Here is a 15786-nt window from a genome sequence, read left to right on the forward strand (position 1 = left end):
ATTTTAACAGACAATAAACCCGTTAAAATGTGACAAACAAACATTTCAGTGACAGAAACACTCTGGATTCATTCAAGAATTCAACTAAGAATATGAACATATGCGTGCTTTTATTTTGAAGATAATATCCTGGTCCCGGAAGTTGGTACCTGACGCTCTGTGCTGACCTGACCCACCTGACTGTCGCTCCCTCAGGAACACGCAGGCCCCGCCTTCCTGCACCGGAAACGCTCTGGATACATGACGTCATGATGTGATTGACAGGAGCCGGGACAGACTGGTACCGCCCCCCCATCGCCCCCCTCCTACCTCCCCGCGAGAGGTACACAGAGTGTCTGACATCATGGCTGTGACATCATCACAGAGTGTGTGCAAATAAAGTCTTTGTTTACTGACGTGTTTGTCTGTTTGTTTGTTTGTTTGTTTGTTTGTCTACATGAGGAGGCAGGTGAGGCAGGTGAGGGTCTCTCAGGTGAGACAGGTGATTTATTTTCTGTCAATCAGGAGACAAAAGTTAAATAAACACATCAACATGACAAACACACTGTCTCATGTGAAACACTGATAGTGAGGTCAGATGTGATCAGTTATTGATCACCCAATAAGTGATCGATCAGCAGTCACTCCTCAGCTGCAGGTCGTCTCTCTGCTGACCTCTGCTGGTCTGAAGCTACAACTGCAGCCTCGAACACAGAGGCTGTAGTGTGTAGTGTTTGTTGTGTGTCTGTTGTGTGTTTGTTGTGTGTGTTGTGTGTTTGTTGTGTGTCTGTTGTGTGTTTGTTGTGTGTCTGTTGCTGTGTGTTTGTTGTGTGTTTGTTTTGCCAGGTACCAACACATGTATCCTCCACAGCTCCTGAGAAACACCTGTTTGATCTGTACCACTGTGACATCATCAGCAGAACTGACCAATCAGGAGAGAGCAGGAGGAGGGCGGGTCAGCGCTCTCTGTGACTGACAGCTGACATCATCGTGTGATCTGATCAAAAGCTCCAGAACAGGAAATGGACTCAGCTGTTTTCACTGGAGGCTCAGAGGATCTTCTTCCTCTGTGGTGCCTGAGGACTCCTGTCTGGGCTCACCTGTACAGCCTCACCTGTACAGCCTCAGCTGCTCTGCACTGAGGGACCAGGTGTGAAGTGTCCCGTGTGTCCTGCTGATGGTCCAGCTGGTGGACGGGGGGTTGAGATCTCTCAGCTTATCAGCTGATTATCAGTAAGAAGATTAGCAGCGCAGGTTAACAGACGCCTCAAAACTGTTTTTCTCAGCAGGAATATTTCCTTCCTTTGTGTCGACGCGGCTGCTGCAGGATGGCGTCAAGAAGGAGGGACGAGCGGCGAGCAGCCAGACGCCCGAACAGCCAACCAGGTAAAGTTCAGAGTTTCTGTCCGCCGCGAGTCGACTGGTTTAATCTGACAGATGAACGCCATCGAGGTCAGAACACTTCTCTGGAGCTGCTGCTGTGTTTGAACTGATAACTTTTATAAACTCATTAACAGCAGACAGGAAACAGAAACGTCTCGTGTGTGAAGTTTGTCTGTTGCTGGTTCCTGCAGTCATTGATCGGTTCATCGATCAGTTCATCGATCGGTTATTAGTTTCTGCCTTGACGACACAGCAGCAGCCACTCAGAGACAGCCGTCTGATGCTCGTCTGCTCTGAAGCAGCTGAGTTCACAAACAGATTATTCAACATGATTAATTAAAGCTGATCAGACTCTGATCAATCGTATCTGACTTCCTGTCGGTGTGATCCTGATCCAGTTCAGTTTATCAGCACCAACCAACTGTGACCTTCTGTGTGTCCTGCAGGCTGGCTGTCGTGGAGTCGTGGATCACAGTCAAGAGAACCTAAAATACCTCAGTAAGCTCCTTATGAAGCTCTGCAGAGAGCAGCCAGCCGCCCCCTCTGAGAAGAGGCCCGGCCCGAACCGGAACCTGAATCTGAACCTGAACCTGAACCTTCCTCTTCACGAGTCAGAGACAGGAACTTCTAAATATGGGCATCATGCTGACGGGGCAGACCAATCAGAGTTGGGGCGTTGTTGACCTCTGAGAGGTGTGAATGCACCTGGTGGTCGTACGAGGCACAGCACTTTAAGGCCCCGCCCCCCTGTTGTCGGCCATGTTTGCAGCTGCTTGGACGTGACACACATCGGACCACAGGACCGACATGGCGGTGGGGAAGGTCACCTTTACCAAAGTTGAAAGAGAGAAGCTGGCTGAGGTCCTCTGGCTGCTCAACTGGATCTCGGTGCTGACCGGGGCGACCCTCTTTGGCCTCGGCTTGTTCCTAAAAGTAGAGATCCAGAAATGGCAGGAAGTGATGTCAGACCAGGGCATCCTGTATGTACCACACACGCTGATCACCACGGGCCTGGCGGCCTGCTGCATCAACTTCCTGGGTGCGAGGATCTGCCTGGACTGCACCGACACCAACAAGTTCCTGCGCTGGAAGCTGGTGATGATGCCGTACATCGTCTGCACCTTCTGCTTCACCTCCTGCGTCCTGACGGGGGCGCTCATGTGCTACAGCATCCGCGGCCAGCTGGAGGACTCGCTGTTCACGGGCCTGAGGAACGCCATGCGCTACTACAAGGACACGGACACGCCGGGCCGCTGCTACCTGAAGAGGACTGTGGATTTGCTGCAGATCCAGTTCCAGTGCTGTGGGAACACTGGGTACAGGGACTGGTTCCAGGTCCAGTGGATCAGCAGCCGCTACCTGGACATGACCAGCAGCAGTGTGGTGGAGTAAGTCTGGAGTCTTTGAGAGGATCCTTGTTGATCCCAGTAAGCCTGCAGGATTATAGCAGGTTCCCTCTGAGTCCAGTAGACCAAAACACTTCCTGGATCCTGGTGAATAATTTCTAAGATCCACAATCTGAGGCTTTGGGATCTGGTGGGTTTGTATTGATTCTAGGTGGATTGTGGTGGTTCATAGCTGACTCGGGTTTATCTGGCAAAGATGGAGCCACGAGTTGTGTCAGACTGAACACACATCGTTACATTTCTAATTTAGCGTGTGTTTTTATTTTAAAGCTTCATGAGAGAAGAGAAAGAAAATATGTTTAGTTAAAGTGACACTCTCTCCAAAATGCAACCTCAGGTGTTTTTGTGATTGAATACGAGTCAAAGCTTCGTGTAAAAGCATAATTACGACGAAAGAGGAACTTTTAAGATTTACTGTATTTTCGTTTCCAGGTCAAACTCATTTTCAGTGGGAGTGCTACGGGAACTTTTACGATAGCATCAAAATCTCTCTGTTTAAAACAGTAAGAAGTCTCGACACAACATGAAACTTTGCTGGTAGTATCACCAGGGTCTCTACACATGAACACGAGCATTGAGAACATTGTTTGTGTACACAGAGTTTACTAAAAAGAAGCTTTTTGAACAACTCATGTTAGCAGCAGCTTGTTCCGCTCGCCGCCGTCCTGCCAGTGGAGAAGTGTCGATCTCAGAATGTGACGTAACCTGGAGGACAGTTAAGGTGGAACGCTCCTAAAGCTTAGTTCCATATAAATGCAGGATAATTTGTTGTTTTGTTGTTAGTGAAAAACAATATTGACCTTGAAGTTGAAAAAGGAGCCTCATATAAGAAACAATGGAGTCCATTTATTCACATCCTGAGATCGACACTTCAGGACGGCGGCGAGCGGAACAAGCTACTGCTAACGTGAGTTGTTCAAAAAGCTTCTTTTTAGTAAACTCTGTGTACACAAACAATGTTCTCAATGCTCGTGTTCATGTGTAGAGACCCTGGTGATACTACCAGCAAAGTTTCATGTTGTGTCGAGACTTCTTACTGTTTTAAACAGAGAGATTTTGATGCTATCGTAAAAGTTCCCGTAGCACTCCCATTGAAAATGAGTTTGACCTGGAAACGAAAATACAGTTGAATTATGATTTTACACAAACATTTGACTCTGGAACATTTACTAAAAAGCCTAGTCTGCATTTTGGCGAGGGTTTCACTTTACCTCGTGTTGAGTTTCAGCTGAGTCAGCACATCAGGATTCTGAGCTCAGTAGGTTCTGAGTTCTGATTGTAAATAAACAGATGATTCCGGTTCGGTCTGGTTCTGGTCCGTACAGCATTGTATGACATATAATGGAGACTTGTTTACACTCCGTCTGTATCGGGACACGTTGAAGAGTCAAGCTTTCAGAGAAGTTCAGTTTTATTTAAAACACGACGTCCTGAAGTTCTGTTAGAACAACTTCAGGTTTCAGTTTAGATTCTGAGATTTGGATGTTTAAACTGCAGCAGCAGGTTTCTGTGGTGATTTGGATCATCTGCCACCTCACCAGAGACCAGAACTACAGAACATGACTGATGTTGAGCGGACCTGTCAGCAGATAGTCAACAGAGTGCTTTCAGACTGCAGGGAGGCTGGACGGGTCAGAGGTCACAGGATTAATGAAGCTTAACATCAGAGTTCGACCCGGGTTCAGGAGACTGAATAAAGCCTGTCGGCAGGATTTAAAGACGGCCCGTCTCATAACAGGACTGTAGTAGTTCGGACCTCTAATATCCTGCTCCTCCCCTGCAGCCGCCTGAGGAGTAACGTGGACGGGCGTTACCTGATGGACGGCGTCCCCTTCAGCTGCTGCAGCACCTCGTCCCCACGGCCCTGCATCCAGCAGCAGCTCAGCAACAGCTCGGCCCACTTCAACTACGACCAGCAGAGCCAGCAGCAGAACCTGTGGAGGAGGGGCTGCCGGCAGGCGCTGATGGACCACTACACCGGCATCATGCAGTCCATCGGCCTCACCGTGCTGCTCATCTGGCTGTTCGAGGTACGGGTCAACAGAGACGTAATTTAAGGTTGCAGTTAAAGTAACCCTAAAACCCAAGACCTGATCCAGGACTGGTGCTGGTTTGGATCCATGTTCTCCAACAGTCAATCAGTCTGGGTCTGGTCCAGGTTTAACAAAGTTAGTTTGGACAGTTTTAAATGAACATTAACTTGTGAGGAGCAGGTTGGAGGTTCAGGTCTGACAGTGTTCGGTTTTGGATGGGTCCATATACCAGATTTAGTTCAGTTCAGTTCTGAGTCGAACATTCTGTGTGTGTGAGGTTTCTGAAGCTGTTTCTGATGTAGTAAACTGAACCGGACTGACCCTCAGTTGGACTCTGTGAGATGAACTGATGTCTGTATTTTCTGTGGTTGTCCTGTGTGAGTCTGTCCACGCAGAACTAAAGTCACCATGTGTTTCTTCTATCATCAGCTGCTGGTTCTGACGGGGGTCCGGTACCTGCAGACGGCCATGGAGAATGTTCTCCGACTGGGTGATCCAGACTCAGAATCTGATGGTTGGATCCTGGAGAACAGTCTGGCAGAAACAGCTCGGTCTAACTTTAACGTCATCAAGAACCTGGGGAAGTGTTACCAGGTCGATGACGACCCAAACATCAATGTGCCGACCGCCACCGCCCAGCAGGAGGTACCATCCCAGCAGGTCCAGATCCCTGGCACCAGCTAACATTCAGCCGGAGGACTCTGGCAAACCAGGAGCTGTGTTAAACTCGGTCAGGAGGCTCTGCTGTGAGCCGGGCCGTCCTCTGAGACATCGGACCGGCTCTCTGATGGAAGTTCACCTCCGAGGACCCGGAAACTGCCTGAGCACCGGCTGAGTGACGCTTTCACTCTAATGTTGTGTACTGGACACGGCAGGACAACTTCAGTGTGTCAAGAGGCAGATTTAAACCTTTTGGTGTCTAATTGTGATGTTGAGGGTACAAATCTGCTGCCAAGGTGCTAACAAAGAATTATATTAATGATCTAAGATGTCAACCATGAAGAGAGAAACAGACTGCAGAGACCAACAGTTCTTCACAGAGCAGACAGTAAAGTGTTCTGTTCTACGATCCGACATGCTCACTGTCACCATGCTAACATGCTAATGATTAGTAGCTATAATGTTCAGCATGTCGTCATGTTTCTGGACCTTCCTGCTTCCTGTTTTCATGCTTATTGTCACTTCCTGATCTGATGTCCCGTGTTTTCTACTGATGTTAAACTGTTTGTTGTTCCTCTCGCTGTTTCTACCAACTACTATTCAGATCCAGGATCCACAGTTCAGGATCCAGTTCAGGATCCACAGTTCAGGATCCAGTTCAGGATCCACAGTTCAGGATCCACAGTTCAGGATCCAGTTCAGGATCCACAGTTCAGGATCCACAGTTCAGGATCCAGTTCAGGATCCAGTTCAGGATCCAGTTCAGGATCCAGTTCTCCTGTGGCTGAAAATCATGTTTTAAAGAAACAGTCCAACACAGCTGTTAGCCTAGTTAACATTACAGACTGGAGGCAGGGGGAAACTGTTAGCCTAGCTTAGCATAAAGAATGATGGCAGGAATAAACTGTTAGCCTAGCTTAGCATAAAGACTGGAGGCAGGAATAAACTGTTAGCCTAGCTTAGCATAAAGACTGGAGGCAGGAATAAACTGTTAGCCTAGCTTAGCATAAAGACTGGCGGCAGGAATAAACTGTTAGCCTAGCTTAGCATAAAGAATGGCACCAGGAATAAACTGTTAGCCTAGCTTAGCATAAAGAATGGCAGCAGGAATAAACTGTTAGCCTAGCTTAATAACATTTTCTCTCTGTTTCTCTGAATAAACTGAGACTTTGTGTTTATTGACAAATGTTTTACAGTCTTTTATTATAAATATATCATAACATTTAATTATAACATGATAATTATAAACCTTTACACACACACACACACACACACACACACACACACACACACCTGCAGCAGTGTCAACCGAAGGCTCCTGATTGGTCAGCTGAGGCTTGTTGCTGTGTGTCCACCAGAGGGCGACACACTGTCACTGAGCTCGGATGTCTCCTTCATCCCTCCCTCACCTCTCTCTCTCTCTCCTCATCCTCCTTTTTCTTTGTCCTCTGTCTCTTTCACTTCATCCCTATATCTTTTCTTCCTGCTTCCCTTCTTCCTCTCCTTTCAATTTTTCACACGTTTCCTTCCTCCGACCTTCACTTCCTCCTCTTCATTCTTTTTCTTCCTCTCTGTCCTGATGTGCTTCCTTTCCTCCTTCCTCACCTATTTGTCTCCTTCCTCTCTCCTCATCCTCTTCTTTTCTTCCTCCCTCTCCTGTTATGTAACTCTCCTCTTCATCACTGAGCAACAGATTCCCCCTGTACCAGTGACATCACACAGTGGGGGCGTGGTTAATCGGAATCAATAAATTGTGTGTGTGTGTCTGAGTGTCTGAGTGTGTGAGGTTGCTGGTTGCCGTGGCTACAGAGATAAAACAAGCTCAGATTTTTTTGTTTCTAAACGACTACAGTCACTTCTTGATGTCCCAGCATGCACCTGGAGTCAGTGACTGGCTGTTACATAACAGAGAGAGTGAGCAGCTCAGCCAATCAGAGCCTGTGATGTCATGGAGAACAGGAAGTGAGGAGGAGATGATGGCTATGTCTCAGTTCAGGGTCTGCATCCTCTGAAGGACCCGGCCTCTGAAGGACCCGGCCTCTGAAGACCCGGCCTCTGAAGGACCCGGCCTCTGAAGGACCCGGCCTCTGAAGACCCGGCCTCTGAAGGACCGGCCTCTGAAGGACCGGCCTCTGAAGACCCGGCCTCTGAAGACCCGGCCTCTGAAGGACCCGGCCTCTGAAGACCCGGCATCTGAAGGACCCAGCCTCTGAAGACCCGGCATCTGAAGACCCGGCATCTGAAGGACCCGGCCTCTGAAGGACCCGGCCTCTGAAGACCCGGCCTCTGAAGGACCCGGCCTCTGAAGGACCCGGCCTCTGAAGACCCGGCCTCTGAAGGACCGGCCTCTGAAGGACCGGCCTCTGAAGACCCGGCCTCTGAAGACCCGGCCTCTGAAGACCCGGCCTCTGAAGGACCCGGCCTCTGAAGGACCCGGCCTCTGAAGACCCGGCATCTGAAGGACCCAGCCTCTGAAGACCCGGCATCTGAAGACCCGGCATCTGAAGGACCCGGCCTCTGAAGGACCCGGCCTATGAAGACCCGGCCTCTGAAGACCCGGCCTATGAAGGACCCGGCCTATGAAGACCCGGCCTCTGAAGACCCGGCCTATGAAGGACCCGGCCTATGAAGGACCCGGCCTATGAAGACCCGGCCTCTGAAGACCCGGCCTCTGAAGACCCGGCCTCTGAAGGACTCGGCCTCTGAAGACCCGGCCTATGAAGACCCGGCATCTGAAGACCCGGCCTATGAAGGACCAGGCCTATGAAGACCCGGCCTATGAAGGACCCGGCCTATGAAGACCCGGCCTATGAAGGACCAGGCCTATGAAGACCCGGCCTCTGAAGGACTCGGCCTCTGAAGACCCGGCCTCTGAAGACCCGGCCTCTGAAGGACTCGGCCTCTGAAGACCGGGCCTCTGAAGGACCCGGCTTCTGAAGGACCCGGCCTCTGAAGGACCCGGCCTCTGAAGACCCGGCATCTGAAGACCCGGCATCTGAAGGACCCGGCCTCTGAAGACCCGGCCTCTGAAGACCCGGCATCTGAAGACCCGGCCTCTGAAGGACCCGGCCTCTGAAGACCCGGCCTCTGAAGACCCGGCATCTGAAGACCCGGCATCTGAAGGACCCGGCCTATGAAGGACCCGGCCTATGAAGGACCCGGCCTATGAAGGACCGGCCTCTGAAGGACCGGCCTCTGAAGACCCGGCCTATGAAGACCCGGCCTATGAAGGACCCGGCCTATGAAGACCCGGCCTATGAAGGACCAGGCCTCTGAAGGACCCGGCCTCTGAAGACCCGGCCTCTGAAGACCCGGCCTCTGAAGGACTCGGCCTCTGAAGACCCGGCCTCTGAAGGACCCGGCTTCTGAAGGACCCGGCCTCTGAAGGACCCGGCCTCTGAAGACCCGGCATCTGAAGACCCGGCATCTGAAGGACCCGGCCTCTGAAGACCCGGCCTCTGAAGACCCGGCATCTGAAGACCCGGCCTCTGAAGGACCCGGCCTCTGAAGACCCGGCCTCTGAAGACCCGGCATCTGAAGACCCGGCATCTGAAGGACCCGGCCTATGAAGGACCCGGCCTATGAAGGACCCGGCCTATGAAGGACCCGGCCTATGAAGACCCGGCCTCTGAAGACTCGGCCTCTGAAGACCCGGCCTCTGAAGGACTCGGCCTATGAAGGACTCGGCCTCTGAAGACCCGGCCTCTGAAGGACCCGGCTTCTGAAGGACCCGGCCTCTGAAGGACCCGGCCTCTGAAGACCCGGTATCTGAAGACCCGGTATCTGAAGACCCGGCATCTGAAGGACCCGGCTTCTGAAGGACCCGGCCTCTGAAGACCCGGCATCTGAAGGACCCGGCCTATGAAGGACCCGGCTTCTGAAGACCCGGCTTCTGAAGGACCCGGCCTATGAAGGACCCGGCTTCTGAAGACCCGGCTTCTGAAGACCTGGCCTCTGAAGGACCCGGCTTCTGAAGACCCGGCCTCTGAAGACCCGGCATCTGAAGGACCCGGCTTCTGAAGGACCCGGCCTCTGAAGACCCGGCTTCTGAAGACCTGGCCTCTGAAGGACCCGGCTTCTGAAGGACCCGGCTTCTGAAGGACCCGGCTTCTGAAGGACCCGGCTTCTGAAGACCCGGCTTCTGAAGACCTGGCCTCTGAAGGACCCGGCCTCTGAAGACCCGGCATCTGAAGGACCCTGCCTATGAAGGACCCGGCTTCTGAAGGACCCGGCCTATGAAGGACCCGGCTTCTGAAGACCCGGCTTCTGAAGACCCGGCCTCTGAAGAACTCGGCCTCTGAAGGACTCGGCCTCTGAAGGACTCGGCCTTTGTGGTCTTTGAAGGCGAGTCCTTCAGAGAGACCTTGTTAACCTCGTCAGCCGTTGTTAAATGTGACGGTCTAGCCTTTGGAGCATTTCCTGGTTGCGTCACCAGATGTTTTACCCTTACGTCACGATTCTGCCGCCCAGGCCAAAGAAAGTGACGATCTACACCACGCGATGTCGCCATTTTCTCTCTCACGAAGGATCGCAGCGGTGCATCCTCCAAAAACAGGGGAAAGAAGGAGCGTCTGGGGAGCCTTCACACAGAGCTGAGACATGACGGGCCTTCAAATGCTGCTCTGAACTGAGACACAACCACACACACACACACACACACAAACACACACACACACACACACAAACACACACACACACACACACACACAGACGCACACATACACACACACACACAAACACACACATACACACACACACACACACACACACAAACACACACACACACACACACACACAAGCACACACACACACACACACACACACACACACACACACAAACACACACACGCACACACAGGATCTAAATGATATGAAATGTAGGGTGACATCTTTAGAGAAACACCTGCAGCAACAAGAGCTTTAATGATGATGATGATGATGATGATGACATCAGCAGCAGTTAAATTGTCCGGCTCATTAACTAATCAAACTACGAACCCAACAAACACCAAGCACTTCCTCCTGACAGAGGATCAGCTCTAATGTGTGTGTCTGTGTGTGTGTGTGTGTGTGTGTGTTACATTAGATCTCATGCAATAGCTGTTAACTGTTATGTAACAGCTGATCCCTCAAATACATACACACACACACACACACACACACACACACACACACACCCTGCTGATACTGTGCGTCTTTGACAAGGTCGATGTCCCTGAAGGTAACAGAAACACACCTGTGGGAGCTGATTGGTGGGACAGTGACATCATCAGTTCAGTCTCTTTCTGTGTGTGATGCAGCAGTTATGACCTCATGACCTCCAGCTGGTTGACATGGAGATGTTTAAGTCAGTGGTTCTCAAATGGTGGGTGAGGTGTCAGTGGGGGCGTGAGAGGCAGGGCAGGACCCGAAGGTCTATTTCCACTGGATAGTGTCCGCTGCACTACGTCTCCGTCACGCCAGCGGAGCTGATGGTTTCACTTTAGTCTATGTGTTGACTTCCAGCAGGTCCGCTGCGCTGCGTGTCTGCTCTGTCCAGCAACGGCAGTCTGGAGCCCTCCGGAACAGATACGCAGGACTTCTATATATCTGGCGGATGTCGGAGCACGATGCAGCAATTCAGCTGAATTTTGCACCGAGCAGACAGGAAGTCAAGCGCCAAAATAACAATATAACATCCTGTTACTTTTCAAAATAAAACACTCCGTGTTGACACCTCTAAAAAGAGACAAACACAAGCTCTTCTGCTGATCCTTCTGTCTGGAACTATGCAGCAGGAAACATGACGATGCCTGCATAGCTCTTGGGTTTACCGTGAACACGGTCGGAAATGACAGTGGTGCTAACTGCTGGAGGCTAACAGGGGGGCTAACTGCTGGAGTCTAACACTGGAGCAAACTGCTGGAGGCTAACAGTGGAGCAAACTGCTGGAGGCTAACACTGGAGCTAACTGCTGGAGGCTAACACTGGGGCAAACTGTTGGAGGCTAACACTGGAGCAAACTGCTGGAAGCTGACAGTGGGGCTAACTGCTGGAGGCTAACAGTGGGGCTAACTGTTGGAGGCTAACACTGGAGCAAACTGTTGGAGGCTAACACTGGAGCAAACTGATGGAGGCTAACAGTGGGGCTAACTGCTGGAGTCTAACACTGGAGCAAACTGTTGGAGGCTAACACTGGAGCAAACTGCTGGAAGCTGACAGTGGGGCTAACTGCTGGAGGCTAACAGTGGGGTTAACTGTTGGAGGCTAACACTGGAGCAAACTGCTGGAGGCTAACAGTGGAGCTAACTGCTGGAGGCTAACAGTGGTGCTAACTGCTGGAGGCTAACACTGGAGCTAACTGCTGGAGTCTAACACTGGAGCAAACTGCTGGAGGCTAACAGTGGAGCTAACTGCTGGAGGCTAACACTGGGGCAAACTGTTGGAGGCTAACACTGGAGCAAACTGCTGGAGGCTAACAGTGGAGCTAACTGCTGGAGGCTAACAGTGGTGCTAACTGCTGGAGGCTAACACTGGGGCAAACTGTTGGAGGCTAACACTGGAGCTAACTGCTGGAGGCTAACAGTGGTGCTAACTGCTGGAGGCTAACAATGGGGCTAACTGCTGGAGGCTAACAGTGGAGCTAACTGCTGGAGGCTAACAGTGGGGCTAACTGCTGGAAGCTGACAGTGGAGCTAACTGCTGGAGGCTAACAGGGGGGCTAACTGCTGGAGTCTAACACTGGAGCAAACTGCTGGAGGCTAACAGTGGAGCTAACTGCTGGAGTCTAACACTGGAGCAAACTGCTGGAGGCTAACACTGGAGCTAACTGCTGGAGGCTAACACTGGGGCAAACTGTTGGAGGCTAACACTGGAGCAAACTGCTGGAGGCTAACAGTGGGGCTAACTGCTGGAGGCTAACACTGGAGCTAACTGCTGGAGGCTAACACTGGAGCTAACTGCTGGAGGCTAACACTGGAGCAAACTGTTGGAGGCTAACACTGGAGCAAACTGCTGGAGGCTAACAGTGGGGCTAACTGCTGGAGGCTAACACTGGAGCTAACTGCTGGAGGCTAACACTGGAGCTAACTGCTGGAGGCTAACAGTGGGGCTAACTGCTGGAGGCTAACACTGGAGCTAACTGCTGGAGGCTAACACTGGAGCTAACTGCTGGAGGCTAACACTGGAGCTAACTGCTGGAGGCTAACACTGGAGTTAACTGCTGGAGGCTAACACTGGAGCTAACTGCAGGTCTCATGACAGTTTGGTGATGAAACATCAGAATCTTTACATATTTTTTAAACAAACAGTCTAAAAGTGTAAATAAATAAAGTTGTGTCGTGTCACATGATTTTCTGTTCAACAGAAAACAGGAAGTCATAAACACACCATCGATCACTGAGGTCACACGTCTTTCTTTCTTTCTTTCTTTTCACTCTTCTGATGAACAAAGCAGTCATGGCCGCCGGCTGCTGGTTGCCTGGTAACGTGTCCTGGGAGAACGGCGGCGCTGCCAGGAGGCCGAGAGAGGCCCGACGTCCAAATGAACGAGGAGACCCCGAACGCTACGTCTGCAGTCTGCCAACAGGCTTTGTTCAAATACACAAAACTTTATTTAACATTCAGATCAACACTCGACAGCTTAATGAGGCTGTGATGTCATCGAACTCTAAAGTGTTGATACTGACCTCAGTTTAAGAACTAAATGACTTTAAATGACACTGATCACATGATCAATAACTGATCACATGGACCAATAGGAGACACACTGACCATCAGAGCTGTAAAGACTCAACCATGTCTTGTGTCTGGGGTCCTCTCTTCATGAGGCGTTCACTGACCTGCTGCAACTGCACGTGAACCACACCGCTCTGTCGACATCTGCAGCCAATTGGACGGAAGGAGGCTGAGGAGCGCCCTGATTGGCTGCAGGCAGGAGTAGGGTGAGCTCCTGTCACCACTGCCGTCAGCTGGAAACCCTGTGAGTGTGGAGATACGAGGTTTTTATACTGGGACATACTGGGTTTCCATAGTAACAGTGAGGAGATGTGAGGTATCCTGACTCACCCGTGGCCTCCCCCTCCTCTCGTCCTTGTCGACTCTCTGTTGGGTCATGAATAAATGAGAGGAGGAGTGCTGAGTCGGCCGAGGCCTCCACATGCTGATGGAGGACGGAGGGGGAGGGTCGGCGGGGATGGAGGGGGAGGGTCAGCGGGGGATGGAGGGGGAGGGTCTGGGGGGGACGGAGGGGGAGGGGTGCTGTATCTGGTTTGTATTCAGCTCTCATCACCTGACCGTCTGCATCGCCTCCTGCTGCTGTCCACACCTTCAACTGTGACAGGGACGAGTGTTCAAAGAGGACGTGTATTAGAACAACAGCAACAACAGAACCAGAACCAGAATCAGAATCCTTTATTGTCCAGAGAAATGTCTTTGCCACAGCAGCAGGGCAGAATTATGACGATAAACAATAAAATAAACAAAGAGTTTATCCAAAGGTGAGAAATAGAAACAAACAACACACAACTATAAACAGTGTGTTGTTATTTACAAACAATTAATGTGATCGTTAAATTCTCCAGATAGTTTATGTTCAGTGAACACGTGACGTCTGACAGCAGCAGGAAGAACCTGAACCTCCTTCACTCACTTGGACCTGTGGTACCTCTCCTTCACACACCTGGACCTGTGGTACCTCTCCTTCACACACCTGGACCTGTGGGTACCTCTCCTTCACACACCTGGACCTGTGGTACCTCTCCTTCACACACCTGGACCTGTGATACCTCTCCTTCACACACTTGGACCTGTGGTACCTCTCCTTCACACTTGGACCTGTGGTACCTCTCCTTCACACACTTGGACCTGTGGTACCTCTCCTTCACACACCTGGACCTGTGGTACCTCTCCTTCACACACCTGGACCTGTGGTACCTCTCCTTCACACACCTGGACCTGTGATACCTCTCCTTCACACTTGGACCTGTGGTACCTCTCCTTCACACACCTGGACCTGTGGTACCTCTCCTTCACTCACTTGGACCTGTGGTACCTCTCCTTCACACACTTGGACCTGTGGTAGCTCTCCTTCACACACTTGGACCTGTGGTACCTCTCCTTCACACACCTGGACCTGTGATACCTCTCCTTCACACTTGGACCTGTGGTACCTCTCCTTCACACACCTGGACCTGTGGTACCGCTCCTTCACACACCTGGACCTGTGGTACCTCTCCTTCACACTTGGACCTGTGGTACCTCTCCTTCACACACCTGGACCTGTGGTACCTCTCCTTCACACACCTGGACCTGTGGTACCTCTCCTTCACACACCTGGACCTGTGGTACCGCTCCTTCACACACCTGGACCTGTGGTACCTCTCCTTCACACACCTGGACCTGTGGTACCTCTCCTTCACACACCTGGACCTGTGATACCTCTCCTTCACACACTTGGACCTGTGGTACCTCTCCTTCACACCTGGACCTGTGGTACCTCTCCTTCACACTTGGACCTGTGATACCTCTCCTTCACACACTTGGACCTGTGGTACCTCTCCTTCACACACCTGGACCTGTGGTACCTCTCCTTCACACACTTGGACCTGTGGTACCGCTCCTTCATCTGCAGTGATGACAGCTGCTCTCTGCCACAACAACAACAACAACACAGTGTATTACAGTACAGCTGGCAGGGCGGGACAGTAACAGTACTGCAGTACAGTAACAGTGTTACCACAGTGTTACTGTACTGCAAGACAGTAATAGTACTGCAGTACTGTCAGGTTCATGTAGTAACAGTACTGCAGAACTCCTTCATCAGTTGGAGATGACCCGGTAGGCCCGGTATGGAACCTCGTGGCGGCGTCAACCTGCAACACATGACAAACAACATCAGAGTCGTTCTCAGTGAAATACATCCAATATTACACATGAACCAATCAGAGCACAGACTGAGGCTCCGCCCTCTTACCAGCTGAGTTCATATTTAAATAAGCAGGATGAGGGGGCGGAGTCAGAGTCCAGCCTGTCTGCTGCTTCCTGTACTGTAATAATCATAACTTTATTAACACATCAGCTTTATGAACGGCAAACAAAACCAGACAACAAATGAAACAAAATGATTTTCTTATTTCATCTTTTACGTTTTCAGCTGACACCTCAGCACTGAGGCATCATGGGTAGCCTGGCGACACATTCACACACACACACACACACACACACACTGCTGTACGTGATGAATATTTTAAGGGTGCAGGAGAAACTGCTTTATCAGAGATGTTACCGCAGACACTGAACTCACCACAGACACTGTAAACTAACATATTAACAAAAGTCTGTGTTTT

At 51.0% G+C, this 15786-nt stretch overlaps 2 protein-coding genes across 2 annotated transcripts; one reads left to right on the plus strand and one right to left on the minus strand.

The window, feature by feature from the left end:
* Window positions 1-957: 957 nt before the first annotated feature.
* LOC115574607 (photoreceptor outer segment membrane glycoprotein 2-like) lies at window positions 958-6111 on the plus strand. The gene is made up of 4 exons (XM_030406260.1): window positions 958-1365; window positions 1809-2750; window positions 4552-4798; window positions 5231-6111. Exons 2-4 carry the CDS (start codon window positions 2170-2172, stop codon window positions 5483-5485), a joined length of 1083 nt encoding a protein of 360 aa, XP_030262120.1. The 5' UTR covers window positions 958-1365; window positions 1809-2169; the 3' UTR covers window positions 5486-6111.
* A 417-nt stretch (window positions 6112-6528) lies between these two features.
* On the minus strand, window positions 6529-7962 carry LOC115573868 (serum response factor-binding protein 1-like). Its single transcript, XM_030404917.1, has one exon. The coding sequence runs from the start codon at window positions 7960-7962 to the stop codon at window positions 7408-7410; it is 555 nt and encodes a 184-aa protein (XP_030260777.1). The 3' UTR covers window positions 6529-7407.
* Window positions 7963-15786: the final 7824 nt, after the last annotated feature.

The sequence above is a fragment of the Sparus aurata genome, chromosome 22, assembly GCF_900880675.1.
Source record: "Sparus aurata chromosome 22, fSpaAur1.1, whole genome shotgun sequence".
Taxonomy (NCBI): domain Eukaryota; kingdom Metazoa; phylum Chordata; class Actinopteri; order Spariformes; family Sparidae; genus Sparus; species Sparus aurata.